The sequence below is a fragment of the Emydura macquarii genome, unplaced genomic scaffold (assembly GCF_026122565.2).
Source record: "Emydura macquarii macquarii isolate MOO-44397 ecotype Brisbane River unplaced genomic scaffold, CSIRO-AGI_Emac_v2 contig_3108, whole genome shotgun sequence".
NCBI lineage: Eukaryota > Metazoa > Chordata > Testudines > Chelidae > Emydura > Emydura macquarii.
The window spans coordinates 6,596,870-6,619,758 of NW_027133245.1; the positions used below are offsets into that span (position 1 = coordinate 6,596,870).

Consider the following 22,889-nt stretch of genomic DNA (forward strand, 5'->3'; position numbering starts at 1 on the left):
TTTTATGTAATTATAAAATTCAAACATAAATATGACCAAAAACTATTAAAATTAAACAAAAAAAGTAATCCTGAAAGATGGTAAGATAATATTATCTAAGGACTGCTATGGTAAATAAGAGAATCCTTAAATATACAGCTCACTGCATTGTTAGGTTACATCCTTTTTATTCAGGCTTGTTAATTGATTTTAAAAGCATTAAATTACAAATAACTTGAATACATTTAAAATGATAAAGCAACTGGATTCTTTAACAGAAATTAGAAATGTTTTATGTGATAAGGTTCATCTTTGCTCAGACATAAAATAAATGAGCCATTGAAGTGTCAATAAACTATACAAGTCAGTGAAAATACTTCAAACTAAATTGATTTCTTAATTATGCACGTTCATACTTTTCGTATAAGTTTGCAAACAACTAATTTGAATTTGCATGAGTTATGCAGAAGACAGTACATTGACAGGCTGTTGCTAAGTTACCAGTCTCCCTATTTATGCCCAGTTAGAAGTTTCTAGAGCAGAGGAAACTGTAATGAACGCAGCATGTATGCATGTAATTCAAAAATTGCAAACAAAGGTTATATGTTGAAACAAGGGCAATTTTTACTCTGTTATAAATCAGATTTGAGAAATCCAATAGGTCATTTATCTGAGTAATCCAGTTTTATTGATGATAAACCTTAAACTGCCTACCATTCAAGAGTAAATATTTTCTGCATGGCTATCACTCCTTGTACTTCAGAAGAATTACCGAATAATGCTTCACTTCCTGTTCAAAGTATGTATGTGATATAAGTAAAGGAAGAAAAAGGCCAACATTTTTTGGCTCTGTAATGCTATCAAAACATTATTTAAGTCAGTTTGTATGTAATTTTTTAAAGCTCACATTGCCCACCACAGATCTTCAGCATTTTAGAAGTTAGACTGCAGTGCCTCTTTTGGCATGCTGCCCTGTTTATACAGTAGACAAGCTGACATTTTACTTTAGCAAAAGGAATCTCATTCCATTCCTTCTTTAGCAGGGGATTGCTTCAAGGAGTTCACAGGATGGAGGTTTTGGTCTTTTCAACTGACATTTTAAGTGCTGAATATTTCATTGTATCCACATACTTTACAGAGTAAGTGTTTAGGAGCAATTGTTTTGCCTAGTTGAAAGATCCAGTTAGACAATGTTGTGGTGTTTTTTATGTGGTTGAGCAAATAATATACAGTTTTGTTGACATTACTATTGGATGCTGTTTTAGCAGATAGAGGGCAGATAGAGGGCTCAATTGTACCTTATAAGTAATACCTCACATTGGGAGGTATGGGGGAGTTACATTATGCCAGGTTGAGGGCAGGGAAGAATTTTACCTTTGGGACTTCTGTAGGTTAAATTGTTTCAGACTCCCTTCCAAAGGCAGAACTCCTGGCAGACAGGACTGTGGCTGTGCTTATCTAGGCTCAGGGGGTGTTCTCTTTCTCTTACCTACCCCTGGTGCAGTCAAGCATAACCTAGTCTAACAAATCTTCTAGATGATTTTTAAATTTTTAAAGAATCAGAGGCCTGGGATTGGCTATGATTTTACCATAATACTCATTTTACAGTTTTTACACACAATGTGAAGAACAGAATATACTGGACTAAAATGTGTTATCTCTCTGTGTGTTAGACATATAGATAAATAAATTAAATTAAATGTGCCTTCTGTCCATCTACCTTGCTTTCCTTGACCATATCTGACAGTGAATGTAAGGCTCTAAAAGACATATAACACACAGAATCACACTTGCCAACTCTCCTGATTTATCTGTGTCCCTACTTGAGGGGGAATCGGAGTTGTGATGTTCCTCCATCAGGCCTCTTGGGATTGCTGAGGAACAGACAGACACTGCCTCTCCTCCTTTTCCATATGGTCTTCCCTTCTTCACCCTGCTGGTGCTGCTGTCTTCTCTGTAACTTTACAGCTCGCTATGGCACTTAGGGTGAGGAGGTTGTAACTCGGGATCAGTTGCTTGTCTAGCCAGTCTTTGTCAGTGGTAGCAGCAGCCATAAGGTTATGGCCAGAGAGATATCATGCTTTAGGGGAGACTCATAAGCTGTACAGGAAGATGCAGAGGGAGTTTATGAAAGGGGGAATGTCACAGGAAGAGACAAAAGTGGGAACTTTGTGAAGAGTTAGAGAGAGGCAGAAATATTTCTTGCCAAGACAAAGGAGGAGCAGGCCAGCAATCATTCCCATTTAATCTGATAGTGGCAGGGGGCCACACATCTCCCAAAATGCACCACAAAGACAAAAACAGGAGCTAGAATTCCAGATGATTTTGGATCAGAGAGGTGAGAATGTGTGGGTATATGTACTTATGTCAAGGTGTATGGGATGAATTCATAAGAAAATCCAAACTGTAATAGGATGTTTATCGAAACCATATGAAATGGGATTATCCCATCATTGTTTCCATATGTATATTTGCACTGTGAAGTTGCCATGAAACATCATTATTATAACATCCTTACATTCTGTATTGAGGTGATGTCATTATGTAATAATATAAAGGGGCAAGGATGCAAGTGTTGGAGGATCTCTCTTTCTCTTTATTTTTTTTCCCCTTGACTGTTGTCATTGTAGAAGAGTAGAGCTTTAAGAACAGCTTGAAAATCGTATCTGTTTTGAAACCCTTATAATGAACAGAGAAATTCTGATAGCCTTATTCATACTGAATAGTTCTTTATTCCACAGAAGTTCCACTCAAGGAGCATGGTACTAATCAGCATAATATAAGTATCAGAATCTGTCCCTACGTGATTCATACTCTTAAAAACAATAAAACAAATACCAAAAAGAATGAATCAGAAATTTGACCAGAATACTCACATAGTCTTCTGGTGGCTGTAGGCCTTGAAGCTGATGTGAACCTGTTTTTTCAAATATTGGCAACTGTGTAGGAAAAATACACTCTTGCGAACATACAGAAACAGGGAGGGATTGGATGAGAGAGTGAATTGCAATAAACATTAAATTAAAGCCTTCTCTGGATATTTTTTTTTCTTTTGATACTTGAAAATGCATACTACAGGCCTTAAATAATGTTTTGTACTTCTATGGCACAGTAATGAGTTAAAAGGTTGGAGAAGATAATGTACTGTTTTGCTGTAAATACAGACTAGTGGCAGTAAGGAAAGCATGCCTTTTGGTTTGTAATACATTTAATCTATTTAATTTTTAATCCTTCATTTGGAATGACTGTCTATTGAAGGTCATATTTGATCAAAGTGTATGTTTGCACAGTTTTTTAAAATAGTACTGTTGTTACTTCACATAGCAGTGGCAGCTTTAAAAGTGGCTAAGGAAGGTTTTGATTTACCAAGCTTATTAGAACTTAGATTAATTAAGTTTGTAATCAGATTTCAAGCACCATGTTCCAGGCCAGGGATTTCTCTTGGTTTGTTTTAAATGTCATTCCCAGGGCAAGCTCTGCTAAACTGCATTTTCATGCTTTGCTGAGAAATGATTGCAGGTTTTGATTTCCATTGCAGAATCATTAATATTGTTAATGAGAGTTCTCATGGATAAGCATGCTTAAAGAGGATCATCCCTGGGAATTGGGTGTATTATAGTCTGAGCATTCGTTAATTGGTTGGAATTGGCATATATAAGACTGTCAGCCTTTGGTTACATTTATTTTTGTCTTAATAGTGACTTTGGTCATAGTGGTTTGGGTTATTTAATTTAAATTAGACATACTATGAAGACCCTGAAATTTCACATTTTTGTGAACAGTTCTTTTTTGTTTAGAATGAGAAATGTACTACATTTTAAATAAATCCATTTTGGCATTTTTATCTTTCATCATGATATTTTCCAAATGTTGCAGTGGCTAAAAGTGGTATGTGGTGGTGGTGAAGGAAAGAGATGGTTGCACCCTTCAACCTACAATCATAATTCCTCAAGTATTGTACTCATGAGCCAATTTATTTTTCCAGATTGATGCTATCCCACTGAATTCATTTAGGGGGTTCTGCTCTTACTGAGATCAGTGGCTCTTATTGAAGTCATTGGTTCCAATGGGAGCAAGATCTGACCCTAAATTTGCAGCTATGTGTAAATCAGGGAAGAACTTGGACTCATGCTCAACTCTAACTGGAGAACACTAGTACATTTTCTTAACTCCAAGTTAGTATTTTTTTTCCCAGAAGGAAATATCAGGGCTGATGTCCCTTTCCAGATTACTGTCTAGGATAAGATTAATCACATAATCTGCTTTTTTCCTCACATGTCTAGGAGTAAAACTCATGATCTCTTGAAAGGCCAAAGAGCTTCTACATCCAGCTCCGTGAAAAAGATTTTGGAGTTGCAGGTTTCACCATCCTCCAGCAGAGCTATATTTGATGGACAACAATTCTTTAGCCTATACAGGAATCCCAAAGACACTTTTAATGATGATTTTCCTTCTTTGGAGAATGCTACTAGGTGTAGGGTTAAGATTGGGAAGGGAGCATATCATTAGAAAAATTCAAGATTACCATGTTGCCTGGGCAAAAATGGGTGAAGAATTTACTGATAAAATTTCATTCCTATGAAAGGAAAGTGACAAGAAGTAGTAGTGTCTATTTGTTAAGTGTTTAAAATGCAGGGGAGGCCACTCATCCACGTTTGATAAAAATTGTCTAACAACACTGAAAAAAATTCGTAGAAAGGGCCAGATTCTGGCTTACCTTAAAATTGTTTTACACCATCCTGGAAGTGTAAAAAGACTTTTCAGTAAGTGTAAATGTAATTTAGTCCCCCTTTTAAGACCTCTTTACACTACCAGAGTGCTGTAAAAGGGCCCTTAATATAAATGAGAATCTGGCACAGGATGTACGTTTTGCTGTTCTACCTTTCCTCTTCATTCTAAAATCATACCTTCCGAAATACTGGCTTTACTGTCTGTGTGATATGAAAAGTTATCCTTCAGCATCTTCATCCTTTGTCATGAAAGCAGGCCAGCTGAAGGTGTGTTAAGGAAAAAATCAGAAATGTATATCCCAAACTCTGTGGTGCTGAATATCTTATATTTATGTGATTTAAGCTCTTGTTAAAGTGATGGAGTTGGAGCATGGACTAGAGCCACGTGTAGCACAATCATGGATTGAAATTTACATTTGTCTAAAGTTGAGCACTTGCTATGGAAGATGGAGGGATAAATGTAGATCTGATGTAGCTTAAGACCTGAGACCTTGTAAATTACCAGAGCTAGAAACAAATATTTTTTTCATAATGATGAAATGCTGAAAACTCTACCCACAGCTTTCCACTGGGAGAGATCATTTATTTACTGGCCTTGGCTGGTCACACAGTACCAAAAATCGCACCATTCTGATTCTTTCTTTCTTCTTCTTAGTATTTGAAGTCAAACTTCATTTTTGTGACTGCTCTCTTGAAAACCACTAGAGCTATAATCCAATGATTTACTCTGTCTGAAAGCTTAGAATGCTGGCTTTCAAGTGGCATAAAGCATTAGTCTAGCATAAAGCATTCATCTGTTCTAACTCTTGTGTGAGATGGGCTGCTAGAATCTCATAGTAAAGATTGCAAAGATGATTAGTTGGCAGACCAGCACAAAAGCTTTAAGGACCAGTACACTTTTGGGAGCACTGGTCCTGGACCAATTATTGGGAAGAAAATGTTGTTATCCCTGTGAAAAGCATCTTCATTCAGGCCTGTGTTTTAGGAGCAGAGATTGCAAATTGGACTGAATTTTCTGTGTTTTTGTGTGGCCCAGAGATTTAAGGTGATACTATTAGTGTTGTTGTTCATTAGTGACTTAAAAGTTTTAAGGTCTGATCTGAAGGAGAGGGCTGGTCAGAGATTTCATGGCATGGCTTTGTGCGTCGTTTCTGTTACGGACCAGACTGTGATTTTTAAACTATTTAATGTGTTTTGGGGTGTATATTTCTGTAGTGTGATCCCAGCCAGACTTCCTTCAGAGGAGTTCACGTTGGATTAGCAGCTCTGCTCCATTTTGAAAGATGCATTCCTCAGAGCTGGCCTGGCATGGAGGGGGAAAGCTGAGTCACGCCCACACTCTCACCCCTCCTATATCCCTTTTGACAGTTTAGCTGCACTAACCAGGGAGTAATAGGTCTGGCTCCAAAATAAATTGTGGCTGATGTGTATGCCAAGGGTGAGGGAAAGCTGCTTGCCTTCAGCTCCCATTTGTATGTACAGCATACTGAAACAATGGTTTTTTGTACCTTCATTTTGAATATTGTCAGACTAACTTAATTCTTATAAGGTGTCTGTGTCCATTTTCAATAAGATATATTTCCTCTAACGTCCCTGTTACTGATAACTATTCTAAAGTGTAGGGAGGTGGAAACGATTGTACTTCTGCCACATTTTGTTTGAAAATTTGAGGAATCTTCACACTCAAGTAATGTTTTATTTGTAACATTAAGTTCCAGTCCCAATACAGATATCAGTTTTGTTTCCTCAACCATTCCATAGAATGAACTTCTTTCACAGTTATTTATTCTGATTCAAACTTTTAACAGCAGTACCCATTGAAGAAATATTTGTTCAACAGTTTGGGATTTGTTCCAACATGAGAAAATGGAAGAATGACTCATTTCATTCTCCCTGTCGGCTTAGGTAGCTCGGGCTTCCGGATGCTAATCACTAATGCAAACTTACAGTGCAGGTGACCCTAGAGCAAGTTAAAATTGGAAGAATTCTGAAAGCCAAGGCTATCCTGTTGGGTAGACATCTGTGCTAGATGAGTTGTTCAGTGTTTAATTAATCAGTAGCACTGTAGATTTGTCATTGTAAATTTTCACAAAAATCATAGATTTGTTGTAGTGAAGAGTTTGTAGAAATACTGTTACGGACCCAGACCTAATTTGAAATGAAAACTAAGGCTTGGACTACACTTACCCGGCAATTCGGTGGCAGTTGACAGGAGTTACACAAGCTACGCAGAGTAGCTTGCGTAACTCCTGTTGACTGCTGTGCTTCTCTTTTGCGCACCGTCTTCACTGTACTGCACCGACGGGAACCGCATTCTCTTTGAGGCCACGCTAGGCCACTTGAGGGGGTGGATTAATAGCATCGACTTCTGGATCGATCGAGCGGTTCTTCACTGACCGCTCAATCAATCCAGATAAGTCGACCTGACAGCGGCAACTTTGTAGATGTACCCTATAACTAAATTTACTAATATTCTCAGGAGTGTCATGTTTCCTGAAAATTACCCTGATAATATTTTAATATGGTTCCCTTCTGAACCTGGGTTTCTTTTGTTTTTCTGCATGAACATTTTTCTTGGTTAAGTAGTCAGTTTAAAGTTGTCAGGTATTGGAGAGATGAGATGTCGAGAGAGCAAGACTTCGACACACTCTCTCTAGCTAGGAGTCACCATAACTAAGGGGGAGGTGGTGCATTTTGTAATAGGGGGTGGCTTAAGTGCCAGGAGGAGCATGGATTAAATTTAGAGTCTACCCTTCTGGGAGATTTAAAAACAAACAGGGCCAGTTTAAAATTAATTTGCCGTTTTATTTTGAGATAGCCGGTGTTGAGAATGCAGGGGAAGTATATTATGGTGATAGTTGCTCAGCCCAATAAATAAGCATGCCAATACATTCTGCACAAGCTGCAAGCAACAGAGAAGTCCTGCTAGGAGGGAATTAATGTAATCTAGCCTTATGGTCAGTAGGGCATGTAGCTTTTGCAGAGTTGCCACAGGATAAATAAGGGCACAGCCTGCACAGATTGTATAACTGAAACGCTTGCATGCCGCGTTCAACTCATGGGGTTTCTATGGAAATGCTTTGGTCAAAAGTGAAGTCAGGACTCTTAACCTGGCTCATTAATTCTCAAGTAAGTCTTCTTAATAAGTAAAAAGACATAAAAAGTACAACACGATTAAATAATAGAAATAGATCCTGGAAATTTGGAGGGAATACAGATCACAGGCAGATACACTTAAAAAAAGCCTGTTTATGTTCTCAGTGATATTTAGAAATTATGCTTGCAGGATGAAGACCACAGCTAACTGGTAACTGCTTAAAAGAGATATAGTAATTGCATATGATTGTTATTTGTGATTCTTTTTTTTAATAGAAAATTCTACCTAAACAAAGTACAAATACAAAGTTGAAGAGGCTAGAAAATATAAAATACCAGCTTATTTTAAAGTAATACCTTGGCTTTGCAGTACTTTGCTGGTATTAGTGGATTCCTCTGCCCCAAAATGTAACTAGATAGCCACCATTATCTATTTTGCTTTCATGACCATCCCACACAAAATATTAATTTCATTTTTAGAATACAGAACTCTTATTTGCCGTTCTCTTTATCCCAGCTCTGCCGCTTTCTACATTTTACACAACCAGTTTCCATAGTGACATCTGGTGGTGATTTTGAAATGTTGAATATTGTGTTTGAAATGATATTAAGCATTGCTGCTTTAACAGTAAAAGGTTACTTGAATTTTAGAAGCTGGCTTTTCCAGAAAACAGCCCTACTGTCATTTTGCATTCAGGGTTTTCATCATCAGACTCTCATGCAGTTTCCCATAAGGACAAAGACATGATTAAGCGTTTGAGAAGATGTTAATGGGCCAAATTCTACTGTCTGATATGTTCATACTACTCCTAATGGGACCTCAATGGCAGTTATGTTTGTGTATCTGAGGACAAATTATGGTCCAATGTGAAGATATAAATGTAACAATGTTTAAACCTCAGAGTAGCATTCTTTGCTTTGGTCAGGAGTAATATGCCTTCCTCCATTTCTGAAAAGCAAATAATGATTACATTTAAAGAAGGGGGGATTACAGTGTATCTAAAGCAAGGAAAATAACAGCAGTACTATTTTTACAAACATCATGCTTCAGAAGGTACACTGAGAAATGTTTATTTACATAGATCCCATTTTATTGTCAGCATGCATGAGAAGAACAGATAGGAATGGGATAGGAGAAAATACTACATGCACGTCATGTAAATGTGTCCACAATCTCAAACCTAGCTGGCATATCACTGTTTTGGCTCATTTGGGCTCTAATCACAATTTGGTCTTTATGCATTACTGTAACATAAACAGTAATGATGATGATTAATAATGACCAGCCTTCACAATGTCCCTTTATGATTATCATCCCTTTATGATACCATTGTTGGTTTTATTGTCCCTCTCTTTGTAGATATTAAGGTATTTTTATGTCAGGTCCTCTTTGGGTCTAGCTATAAAATAATGCCTGGGAGAAGGCAATCTTGCTGATGTAAGAAAGATTGGCTCAAGGAAAAGAGGGTGAAATTATTTTATTATGTCCTGCTTTTTGAAACCTTTTGTTACTATCCCACTTGTCAAATAAATTACATCATATTCAACATAACTTGATTAGCATGGAATACATATACATTATTATTTTACCTTGTGCAGTAAGATGCTTGTAAAATAGCACTGTATTTATTTTCCCCACATTGAATCAGATCTTGAGATCCTTATTTAGACAATTTCCTGTAGATTTGGGAGATAAATTGTATTAAGTGTGTGTATTCTGTAGCTGCTCCTCTGTTTCTGCAGAAATAGTGAATTTTAGTTCACTTTAGGGCTGCGTAGTGAGGATGAGAGGAGCACCTTCATTTGCCAAAGTAACAGCAAACACTGAAGCTAAGCCTGAGAAGGCAACATAAACCTCTCTATTTTGTTTTCAGATTTCTCAAAACGGTTGTGTATGTGGATTCAAGTATTTATACACATTAAGAAATATTCATTTACACAGTTCGCACAGACACATAGATACATATGAGTGTATATGTCACCAAATTTAAATAGGTTATCACTAGTTTAAATGATGGTCAATAGTTTGAAAGCCTGGCACTAAATCACTTAGATAATTTAATACAGTGCTAAACTCTCACTGTAATGAGTGATGAATTAAGAGGGTAAATCAAGTCCCAAGGACTGCAAATAACTCATAATTTAATATCTTCTGGGCAGAAATACTTTCAGGAATGATGTTAAATGATCAGATAATTCTCAAGGAGAGCTAAAAAAGAAAACTGATTTACAAATATTGAAGATTCAGACCCTTTTAATACTAATGTAGGATGTTCATTTTTAAACATTCAGGTTGACCTGTACACACACACAAAGGCTGTAGAAACTGTGTCATTCATTTGTGAGTTTTGTGTTCGGTTTGGTGTGGTTTTGTTTTGTTTTTTTCTGACTTACTCCGTATGCTCATGAGGCATTTAATATTGTTGCTTTTTCCCCTCTTGTCGAACAGGTATAATAGAGACAGCTGATCGGCTGGACCATGAGACTACGTCACATTATTGGTTAACTGTTTATGCAACAGACCAGGGTGTTGTGCCTCTCTCTTCCTTCACTGAAATCTACATAGAAGTTGGGGATGTTAATGATAATGCTCCACAGACAACAGAACCTGTTTATTACCCAGAAGTCATGGAGAACTCACCTAAGGATGTATCTGTCATTCACATTGAGGCATTTGATCCTGATTCCAGCTCTAGTGAAAAGTTGACCTACAAAATTACAAGTGGAAACCCACAGGGATTCTTTTCAATAAACCCCAGAACTGGTATGTATATATTATAACTTTATGTGATGTGTGTATTAATTAATGTATTGTCTCGGGTCAATGCAGTGGAATGGACGTAATTAAGAAAGTATTTTTTACCCATTGAGCAGCTTTTGATTATAACATTATAGTCATACTTTAACATCACACAGTTGAAGAGAAAATCAGATATTTCAGTGATTTTTAAACTTGTTGGGCATAATATGACCTTTAAGTAATTTTCCTTCAAGTTGTTTATTTTTTCCACTTGAGATTTATGTTGATAGGCAAAGAGCGTTGGGCCGATTATCAACCATTTTCTCATACAATAGTCCCACTGAAATCAATATGGACTAGAGTATTTGTGTGAGCAACTGTTCACCAGTGTAAAGAGTTCATAATCTGGCACATCATTTGAAAATGGTAAACTGGAGAATGCTTTTATTCTCAAAATATACTAGATACAATTCTGTTGCAGTGTTGTTTCTAACATTTGGGAAAACAGAAATATTTCAATTTCTAACAAAGAAGCACAAATAGAAGAAAGGAGTGATACTGAAATTAGAAGTACTGAAATGTATGTAAGAATGGAGAGATGGGAAGCTAGATACTTTTTTAGTTTTAACTGAAACAGAACAATGAACTTATAAAGGTTACTTAAAACCATGTAAAGGTTACCCAGTAATCTCTGCCTATGGATGACTGTAGAAAATATGCAAGATATGTATGCTATTTTTTTCATTAATCTTCACTAAAGGTGCAGGTGGTGCAAATGCCGAGACTTGTCAGTGATTCTCAATTTAATCATGTATCAGTGCTTAGGGGACAACTCTGCATTGTATGTGGGAGGTATGCGCCAGTGCTGTGTTACAGTGGAAGTCCCAGGAAGCACTTCTGACTGAGTCAACCACAAATGCCTCCTGGGGATCCAGGGAGGTATATAATACAGCTTTGCTTTGATTTCACCCACACCCTGCCACCCTCTCTGGGCTGGTTAGTATTGCTTTCATGCTAGTATGAACAGTGGTTTCACTCTCCAACCACACAAAGTCTAGGGAACAATGGAAGCAATTAAAACCCGCTCAGTCGATCTAGAAATTGACTTACTAAGACCACCTTCACAAGTGGCGTAGTGCAGCGAAGACAGCGTGCAGAAGAGGAGCCCAGAAGTTGACAGGAGTTACACAAGTTTTTTGCGTAGCTTGCGTAACTCCCATCGACTGCTGCCGAATCCCGGAGGTAGGTGTAGACAGGGTCTTGGAAATCAAATACACTTAGACTGTTTAGGGCTGAGATTTTTCAAATGGGTTAGAATGTGAAGAAGTTTTAAAATCTCTTTAAAAGATACTAGTTTGGTATGGTAACATCCATAAACCAGTCAGAGAGCACTTCAGTCTCCCAGGACACTCTGTAGCTGACTTGAAAGTTGCCATATGTCTACAAAAAAACTTCAAAAACAGACTTCAAAGAGAAACTGCAGAGCTGGAACTCATCTGCAAACTTGACACAATCAAACTGGGTCTATATAGGGACTTAGAATGGTTATCTCATTACAAGAAGAAAGTCATCTGCATCAGCCCCTTACCTGGCACAGTTTACTTCCCCTTCTGTGCTAGCTTAGCTGTTGGATGTTGTGGTAGGGGCATAGTTGGTGGCCTAAGTAGCTAGAAGGCAGTTAATTAAGTAAAGAGCACATGAACCTGATAGAAGGCATAGGAGAGCTCCTGGTGAAAAAAGTTCCTGAGAAGAAAGCAAGCTCCAGAGGAGTGGAGCTCCTAGGGAGTCTGAACTAGGCAAAAACTGTCCAGGCAGCGATGCCTGGGAGACATCCTGAGCAACTAGAAGAGAGAGACTTATAAAACTCCCAGGCAATGGAGAAGACTAAGGCCTTACAGCAGAAGGAGCTGCTGTGAGAACCTAGAGATATTTTGTTTTGGAACTTTAAAGTTTTATGCAGGCTCTGCTCTGAGGTAAGAGCCTTTAAACCCATGTACAATTGCTCCTTTCAGCAGGCTTTATTTACTGCTATAAAGTAGTGTTCAGTTTCTCCTTGACCAAGCTGTTTTACGTGATCTCAGTGTTACATTAGGGGAGAAACAGAGGCTGGCCACAGCAGAGTCACACCCAGTCACAAGGGGGTGTGTGGGAAGCAACGAGGCCCCTTTTACAGGTACAAATTGCAATATAGGAGACAAATGTATAAATCTCCTCCCCCCCTCCCCAAATTATATATAGAACTAATCTTCGACAAATGCTGCCAGTTTACAGAGAGGCTATTAGACACAGGCATAGTGCTACAGTTGAGTAGAGAAAAGATGGATTTTTTCCACTGGTGCATTTCAATTTGAGGTCTAAAACAAGATGAATCTTGAAATTTGCTCATGTCCATTCCTTCATCAACATATTGGAACTTCTCTGGAACACATACATTTCTCTGAATCACAAATAAATGTATTATTTGAGACACTATAGTAGTACTTGTTTTAGTGCAGGGTGCTATTATAGATTATCCACTTGCAAACCTTTGCCTTTATATAGTTAAATAAAGTACAGGACTGGTGAGTCAGGAGATCTGACTCCTTGTTTGACTTGACCTTTGCCAAGTCACTTAACTCTTCTGTAAAATGAAATTATATATATTCTGCAGAGGTTTGATGAGTTGTATTCATGAATTCTTTGTAATGCACTTTTTGTTGATGATTTATTAACATAATGCAATTACTTTAAAATACATATTTCCTTAAGATGAAATCCTTTTGTGACAGGATACTATTTTTCTATTTTTTTCTGTTTTTGCTGTATACAGACTAACACGGCTATCCCTCTGGAACTATTTTTCTATTATTGCTTCCTGTAATTTTGTACTTTTTCTGTAGTCTGAAAACTCCTTTGAAATAAAAAGGTTGAGCTTTAACTGACCAAGTAATAATAGCTCAGCAGGTAAAACACTTGAATTCAAGTGGTAAAAAGGAGTGTTGTTAATTAACTCTGAACTAGAGCCATTAAATTGTAGTCCACAAACAAAGGGGGTTGATTGATTCGCAGCAGGGAAGCCTCTGAATATATGTTTTACATGGATATATATGTTAGTTCTGCTCTACTTTGGTATAAACCAGTGTCTTTGCTAAAAATTTCAAGCTGTATTATAACTCATGGTATGTCTACGCTACAAGTGCTGCAGTTATACCACTGTAGTGCTTGTAGTGTAGACACTTGCTAGAGAGATGGGAGGTGCTTTTCAGTCACCGTAGCAAGTGTTTGCTTAGTAGTGTCTATGCGGGGGGGCATAGATTGTCTTAATTATGTCTCTCAGGGTGTGAACATTTTGCACCCCAAAGTGAGGTGGCTAGGTTGACCTACGTTTTAGGTGTAGACCAGCTCTAAGAGTAAGACCTGAAAGAATGTTGGGTTGAGGTGTCTGGAAAAGAAGCTTGTACTGCTGTTAGTTGCAGGATGTGCATTGGGAGGATGGGAACAGCACTGCTAGTCAGTGTTAGGGACAGAGGGCCACAGGGCAAATGGGGCATCAGTTAGCTTCGTAGCTGATTTCCACCAAGTATAACATTGAGTATGAGGTTAGAATCTTGTTCAGTTGCCAGAGAGGTGAAAAGACTCCCTACTGTCTCTTCCCCAATAGCGTGTCCATTCAGGTTGCAATTTGTTCATTAGATTGTAGAATAAAATTAATTTTTGCTAGATTGGTATGTGTGGGTTTTTCCAGAGGACTCTTGCCTCATTCAGTGCATAGGACAGACTGCACTCTGAATGAATCAGGCATGTGCAATGATGACACTACTATCTGTGGGGATCACTGCCACATGTTGTTGCAGAAGTTGGGTGACGTATAGAGAATGAGACAGGATTACAGGAAGAAAAAGGATGGTCTCCTGTTTAAAGTAGTTGAATGCCACCCTGGAGAATTGAATTCTGCCTCTGCCACAGAGTTACTATGTGATCCTAGGCAATTCAATTAAACCAAAATTATCACAGGTAGTCACTAATTGGCCAATGAAAGACACCTGGGGTCAAATTTGCAGAAGCGCTGAGTGGTCATAACGGCAATTTAAGTCAATTGGATCTGTGCTTTGTGAAGATATAAAATGTTATAAAAATTCTAAAAACGCTGAAAAATCAGGCAGTAGGTATCTTAATCTGGGCAAACAAAATTGGTAGACAGTTTTGACAATTTTTGCCTTAATCTCTGTGTATCAGTTCTCCAGCTATAAAATGGGAATAAAACCACCTAAACTCATAGGGATATCATGAAGATAAATTCATTTGTATCTTTGAAATACTCAGCTATCATGGTGAGAACACCATTAATGTACCCACAAAGAAACTAATAATTTTGTATTCAGTGCAGGGTTTGGATGGTGGGTGGCAAATATGATTGGGAGCCACTCACTGAATGTGGAGGATAAAAAGAAATATTGAATAGATATCTATTCAGTGAGCATAATTCATTCTGTACACTGAATGAGGCAGGGGGCTGTAGAAAAACTACTATGTGATCATGTAATTAAAGACCACAGGGTGGACTGATTTAAATCACCAACTAGGAAAACTTGATTTAAACAATTGATTTTAATCATGTTTCACATTGGTACTGTTAGCTATTTTTCTAAAGAAAAGTTGATTCTGATTAGTTGGGAACCATTAAAACATGTTGATTTGCAATCATGTAAGGCTTTACACTACATTCGGTGATTATTTTTGATAACCATGAGGATAAATTATGTCTATACACATTTATTTAAGCAATTATATAGCTTAACATACATTCATTCAGATTATAATGTTTTACATTTTTATTGTTAGAAAATGGCAAACGCTGCATTTCTCACTTCCTAGCTTAATTATTTTTTTATTTGGAATTTGTGTTCAGCTCCATTTGAATGGAAAATCTATTTCAGTTAAAAATGCACAAACATTTTTTAATTAATTAAACTACCTTAGACTTGCTGGAAACAAACTTTTTTTCTTATCAGAAAGTTTATCGAAATGTTGTGCATTTTAAACTGAGTGGATTTATTAAACAAAGGAAGTATTATCTGTAATTAGTTAATTGAACTGATTGTTTCTGGTCACCCTGTACCACAAAATTTTTGACCTAGTAGGTTTCATCCTCTCACACTTACTTTTTATTCACAGATTGGAAGAGAAAAACAAACTTTTTCTGGTTTTTCAACTTCCAATTGGTTTCTTAACTTTGAGTGAGCTATTCATTGAACTGAACTATTTGAATATACTTAAATGAAGAAAACATTTTCTCTGTACCTGCAGAAGAAGCTACTGCTGTCAAAAGCTGGTTTAGCACTTCAAACTCTGGTTCCAGATGCTCATCCAATGATTTCAACCAGTTCAGTTTTTTGACTCTTTGAGACTTTGGCAGCAAACATATACCACTTATTATTTTTATGTGTGTTTTAAAAAAATGATTGTAATAGATTATAGTAATTTTAGGTCTTAACGCAGGTTGTAATCATTTCAAATTTACTTTTAAATATGTTTTTTTAAATTAACCTGTATTTAATTTCTATTAAAATATGCAACTTTAAAAATGTGTTTATTTTTTAAAATCATATATTTTTTTTATCCTACCTGAAATACTGTATCATAATGCATACACACAGAGAGAGTGAATTAAGGTTGCATGGGCAACATTAATCCTGGTATTTCCTAATTTGTGAGGGCTTTGAGTTTGCAATCTCACTATTCTTTTAAAATAACTTTTCTATGCAAGACTTGACAGTTTTGCTGAACTTTTTTTTAATTCTTGAATGTTTGTTTGTTTTGTTTTTAAGGCTGATAGGAATTTTACTATTCTGTGGCAGCTTTTGTAGTTCAAATCATAGCATTTGAACTATCTTAAAATGTGCATAACTAAACATTTGAGCGTAGAAGTGTTTGAATTAAAGGCATTTTTAGAAGATGCCTTCTTTATTTTTATATGTAAAGTCCCACCCTTTAATGCACATTTAATTTAAAAAGTTTAACCTCAGACAATGAGATTAAAATTTTGGTCATGCTTAGCGTAAGGCTCCTGCTGCCAATTTACTAGTCTTTGCTAATCCTTGGAGCATTGTGAAGTCATAAAAGGCTAATAGTCAGGAGGTATAATGGTATAATGGCAGATCATCCACATCACATGCTCATATCAGTTTACAACTGTTCCTAACCTTCAAAGCAGTGTCAGTTTACTGTGGCTGATCTGGAGACTGAGTAAAGTGTAATAGGAAATGGCTACAGCTGCAAACAACTTCCAAGGGTTTCCGATAACATTGGAGAACTACTTAGTGAGGAAATGAAGGACCGGTGGTTGCCTTGTGGTATATACTTCATTTTAACAAAGGAAATCTCCATTGTTTAACAACTTGCAGTTCTTTATCCTGGTTGAGCTAACATTTTCAAAACTAGAATCAAACATCTTTTGTTAAACCATATGCTAAATCTGGTGAAAAACTGAAATTGCATTTAGCTGCTATTTTTAACTATTCAAACTGTGCCAGATTTATTCCCGATCCATTTCTGCCACAAACCTTGGAATAAATATAGTAATTATATGATTAGCTGTTACTTATTTGACATATCTTGGGGAAAGGAATAAATGAAGATGTGCAGTCTTACTACTATCTGCAGGCCAAATTTTGGTCTTATTGAAATTAATAGGACTAGGCGTTGACCCTTAGGTGACTGCAAAACTGGCACTGCAATCAACTTTTTGATGTCTGGCTTCAGGTTAGTGGTCGCCAGTAACATCAGATCACTCAAATTTGTGTCTGCAAGGCAGGCACGATTTCTGTTTTTGATCAGTTTCATTGCAGAAAATGTTTGCTTGCGCCGATAGGCACTCCCAAAGTGGCAAACATAATGCTAAGCAAAAGAACGCAGATGTCCAAATTCAGTCACTGGAAGCATTCGCCAAAATGAAATCATATTTGCCACAGTGGGAAGGGCTGGAAGTTCAGTAAAGTATCCCTTCAGAGCAGTGTTGCACTTCAGATTTATAATTGCCAGTTGCAGTTTCTCCTGTTGGGAAGCGTAAATGGATTTGTAAAGAGAGCCACGTTGCTCTCCTCTGATTCAAACTAACTAAATCGGGACTGAAAAATTTCCAACAGTGCTTCAAATTTACTCGTATACTTGTCTGTGTCAATTCCATTGTCCACTGATCTCTCTCTCAGATACTCAGAATTGTCATGCTTTCTGTAAGCTAGCTGACCAATAAAAAGTTGCAGCCCCATTTTAAAAGAAGCAACATCATTACACATATTTGTGAAGAGTTTGTTGCTTCCCTGAAGCTTCAGATTCAAAGTATTTAGGTGAGCAGTAATATCGACTAAGAACACCAAGTCATTCAGCCAGTCACTGTCTGCAAGACATGCCCGTTTCATAGGCAACTCATTGATTTCTATCAGAAACTGAAGCACACGATTCTTAACTTCCCAGAAACAAAAAAGAACTTTGCCTTTTGACAGCTATCGGACCTCGCAGTTCACCATACTCTTCTTCCATGTCAAGAAGAAACTGTCTGAATTCTCGCCTATTTAAAGCCCTGGCGTGAATTTTGTTCACATATTTCAGCACTACATCCATCACAGGCTTGAGATTCAAACTTTTCCCACACCATGCCTCTCATGAATGATGCAATGGTACTTTTAACAGTGGTCATTCAAGAAACTGCTCCAACAGAGAAAGACACCCACCATGTCTGCCTGTCAACGCAGGTGAACTGTCTGTGCAAATACTATCCAGCTTTTCCCAGTCCAGATTATTTCTTTTCACACATATCTTCAGGGTAACAAAGAAATCTATCCCTTTTATGGTGCCGTGTATTGACTGAAGCCCAAACAGCTCTTCAATGACCTCAAAATTTTCACTGACAGCTCGAATAATAATTGTGACTTGTGCTGTGTCAGAGTTATCATTAGATTCATCCATAGCCAGTGAAAAGAACTTGCACTTTGAGGCATGAGAAGACACTTGATCCTTAACATTCTCAGAAAGATATTCACCACGTTTTGTCATAGTTGTATTTAACAGAGGTATGTCTGAGTAATTTTTAACTTGTTCTTTCCCTATTTTAGCCTCATATTCTGCCTCGTTTTCACTGGCATTCACTATGTTAGAAATCGCTACTAACCTTTTTGGTGAAAACTGAAACAAAAATGTCATTTAGCACTACTGCCATTTCCACATTTTCTACTTTTATTTTTTCCCTCTCATTGAGTAACAAGCCTACCCTATACTTGGTCTTCCTCTTGCTTCTAATGTATTTGTAGAATGTTTCCCTTTATGTCTTTAGCTAGTTTAATCTCATTTTGTGCCTGGGCCTTTCTAATTTTATCCTTACATACTTGTTATTTTTTGTAATTTTGGCCTAGTTTCCACTTTTTGTAAGACTCTTTTTTGAGTTTCAGATCATTGAAAATCTCTTAGGTAAGCCAGCATGGTCTCTTGCCATACTTCCTATCTTTCCTACTCAGTGGGATAGTTGTAATGATATAGAGAGTATAGACCATCTTGTGGCAGGGCTTACATAGCACTGCAGAGGCATAAGAAAAAATAAGATCACTGTTATTGTGCAACCACCTCGCATCCCTGCTGCAGGCATAGGACTGTATGCCTGGCACTCTCCTTGTGTGAAGGAGGATTGGGTGCCATCACTGATGAGTTGAGCTGGACCATGGAGTGTGGAAATAGTAACCGTAGCCCACTGGAAAGGTAACCTCTACAGTCAAGGAGAGTATTGTGCTTTACTGAGGTTTCTTCCCTGGGATGTTTTGGGGTAGCACAGCTAATTGCTGCTCCTTGCACAGGGCTGATTTTTGTAACCGCAATATATAGACTTGGATGGAAAATAGAAATCCCTTCCCATGGAAATTTTTGTGTTTTTGAAAAGCTTTTTGCCCCAAAATGGGACAAAAAGATCAAAAAACACAATTTTTTCTGGGAAGGATTTTCAAGGAAAATTCAATTTCATTCTGTTTTGGATCTTCACAAGTAAAGTTGACAAGAGCCTTCCAGCCTGACTGCTAGAGAGTTAGAGAGTCCCTTGCATTCAGCCTCCCCAGCTTCCCCCACAGTTCCAGGGCTGGAAAGGAAGAGCATCCAGGCTGCTCCTCCTGGAGCTTGAGGACAGACAGAGTGCGTAGGCTCTGTGCATCTCCAGCCCCGCAGTTTGAGGCTGGATACTGAGCCTTGGCATCCGCCAGAAAAGCTTTTTGTCAGTTTCACTAGCAGAAAGTGAAATTGACAAGAGCCCTCTAGCAGGGAGCCATCATTTTGATTTTTCTGACAGAAAGTTGAAATTTTTATGCAAAACTGAAATGTTCTCAAGAAAATTTTTGGTTGTGTGAAAAGGGCATTTTTTGTCAGAAAATCATTTTGAATAAGCTCTGAGAATGTGTCTGTTTATATTTATTATTACAAAATGTGTTCCTATTCAGAAATGGTTAGATAACCAGTCAGCTCCAACTTGGTTATCTGTTTTGTTTTTATTTGATGGAAATTGAAAGACAAACCTAGCAAGAAAGAATGTTTAGGACTTGATAGTGGTCCCACAGGATCTCTGTCCCACAGCCAGTTTAGTAATTCCTTTTCTTATTCCTAGGGCTCTAGTCAGACCTTTTGATGGTATTCTACCTTTTCAGTTTTCTTTCTTACTCCCAAGTATTGTATATTGAACTATACTGATGGCACAGTTAAGTCTTTTACCTTTGAGATGTTGCAGTTTCTAGAAATATTCCACATTGGAAGTATAGGAAAGTATTGTAAGTAACATCTCTTATATACAGGTAAAAAGGTAAAATATACTTTTTTAATTCTGTCACTATTATGTAGACAGAAAACATGAAAAGCATTTTAAAAAAGGAAAAATAAATAGTACAGATTTCTGTTAGGCTGCAGTTATTTATTCTAAGTTTGCAGAGATATAAGAATACAGCTCTCTTTTTTTGGATTGTCTTTAGTAAAGCAAACACAATCAAGTTCAGGGCTTGCACTACTTTCAAAATGTGCTCAGTTAGGGCATCTGTGTCCAGGTTGCTGGAGGAAAAGGGTTCTTGCTCCATTTAAGTTGTCTTTCTATTCCCTGCCTCCCCTCACAATAGGTAGTAGAGCGGGATGGAGGGTAAGTTTGCAGAGAAGATCAGGAAGCAGCTGGGCCTGCTTGGGGGAGGGCATTGCCCTTGCTGACTAGAAGAGTGTATGTGTGTGGTGGGTGTGGGGGAGGTATTTTACCCTTCAGCCACAGAGAAGTTACAATGATTGGGCTGGTAGCATCTATCCATGAAATTTGCAAAAGGACTGGGTTTCCTCATGACCTGTTGTGGGCATCACACTAATTACCCTTTTTCCTTGGGGGCTGGGAAAGAACTTTTCTCTTGCTGCCAGATTGGCCAAGGTGGGGTGGGTTTTTTCACCTTCTCCATAGCGAGGTTAGAACCTGATGGGGTGGTATAGTGTTGCCATTTTTCTTGTGCTATAATTAAAAATAAAGCACAAATGAATGTTGTGGGAGTACTTTCCTATCTAAGTAAAAAGTAGTTTAATTGTATGACACTGGTAACAACCAGCTTGGAAAAACTGCTCATTATATTTTAAAATGTCTGGGATATTTGTTTCTGAAACCAGACATTGCTAATTACCAAATAACGTTAAAATGGCAGGATTAAAGTTCATAAACTGTTAGCACAGCAGGGTGAAGTCACCATAAATACTGAGTCCAAATTTATGGTTGTTGAGAACTCACTCCACCGTACAAATGTATTGGGTTGAATGGTTATCTTTAATGAATGCAAGGAAAAAAGTTGGGTATTCAAGTTTGTTTATCTTCACTAAATGTCAGAGCCAGGATCCACCAACTAGAGGTTTACAATGAACAGAAAAGCCCAAAGAGTTGTGTATAGTCTTTTTTCTATCCTGAGGAATTCATCACAAGCTTCTGCGATCCATACTTCTGGTGCAGACATTTTATGGCAGATTAATCATGAAGTATAAAAACATTTGGAGCAGATGAAGTGAACTTTAAAGCTAACCTTAATCCTTTAATCATTACTCTTTTATGTTTCTGCTTTCAGCTGATCATGATTTTATTAAACATTAACAGCTAAATTGTTGGCTTCACTGAGATTTTGCTGTTTGAGTAGAGTAGTATATATTTGCATTAGCAGAAATAAACCTTATGGTTTTTGTTACAGAGGAGATAGTTTTTAGTAGCTGTTTGAATAGTACGATTATGACAATTTTAAACTGTCTTGCAAAGTGTCATGAGGCTGTGTGAGCTTACTGTTAAAGAGCTTGTGACATGAGAAAAGGAAAAAAAACTAGAGAACAATGAAAAGGAAGTAACTTCATATTAATTTCTGCAGGGAATTGGACTTTTGGAATTTTGGTTGGTTGTGGCTTTGGTGTTCTGATGTTACTGAAGGCAGTATACTGTTGCAAGGAGAAGAGACATAACAGGTGTTTACAATGCTGCTTGCTACCCAGGGTAATTAAAGCATGGCTTGTACCAATAAAACCAAGGTTCATTCTACAGGAAATTACTTATTGTTTGCAAAATAACAATAAAAGCAAACATGAGTACTTAAAAGGAAACAGACTATGCACAAGTGCACAGAGTAAAACATAGAGACAAATATTTTTTCTTGCTCATCAGTTTCTGTTACAGAAACCTTAAACTTGGTCTACACCTGAAAGTTTTACTAGTATAACTGGTTTGTGATGGGGAGTGAGGGAGTGTGTGTGGTGTTTTTGTCCTTTTTTTAAAACTGCAGAGAATATTTTTCTTTTTTTAAAAAAGCACGACAAAGATTATGGGATGGAACAGAGGGAATTGTGGGTATTTCATCCCAAACTCCCACAATTACCTGAGAGGCATCCCAGTATCTTCCATGCCATTGTCTAGTGCACTGCCTCATGAAAAAAGTTTAATGCATTGTGGGACATCAGTGTGCCTCTCAGGGAATTGTGGGAGTTTGAGATGAAATACCCACAATTCCCTCTGTTCCATCCCATAATCTTTGTTGTGCTTTTTTAAAAAAGGAAAAATATTCTCTGCAGTTCCTCCATTATATCTTATCACTTTTTACTGATCTAACTATTATGTTGGTTTTTTTAAAAAAGGACAAAAACACCACACACTCCCCACACACACCACACACTCCCTCCCCTGATGTGAACTGATGCTGTGAGGATGCACTGCACCAGCAAAAATGACCAAGTATGCACACTCTAGCAAAATTGCATTGTCGGCAGCTGTATGCCAGAACTAATGCTACTGGTAAAACTTTCTAATGGAGACATGACCATAGTGTGGATGAAGTTACACCACTTAT

At 37.5% G+C, this 22,889-nt stretch overlaps 1 protein-coding gene across 7 annotated transcripts in view; it reads left to right on the forward strand.

Annotated features, from left to right (window-relative positions):
- Positions 1-22,889, forward strand: part of FAT1 (FAT atypical cadherin 1) — a 138,869-nt gene that overhangs the window by 45,285 nt on the left and 70,695 nt on the right. For all 7 annotated transcript variants that reach the window (XM_067530618.1, XM_067530619.1, XM_067530613.1 and 4 more), the window contains exon 3: positions 10,255-10,569. In XM_067530618.1, the coding sequence (XP_067386719.1) occupies positions 10,255-10,569 (315 nt within the window). The remainder of the gene's footprint in view (positions 1-10,254; positions 10,570-22,889) is intronic.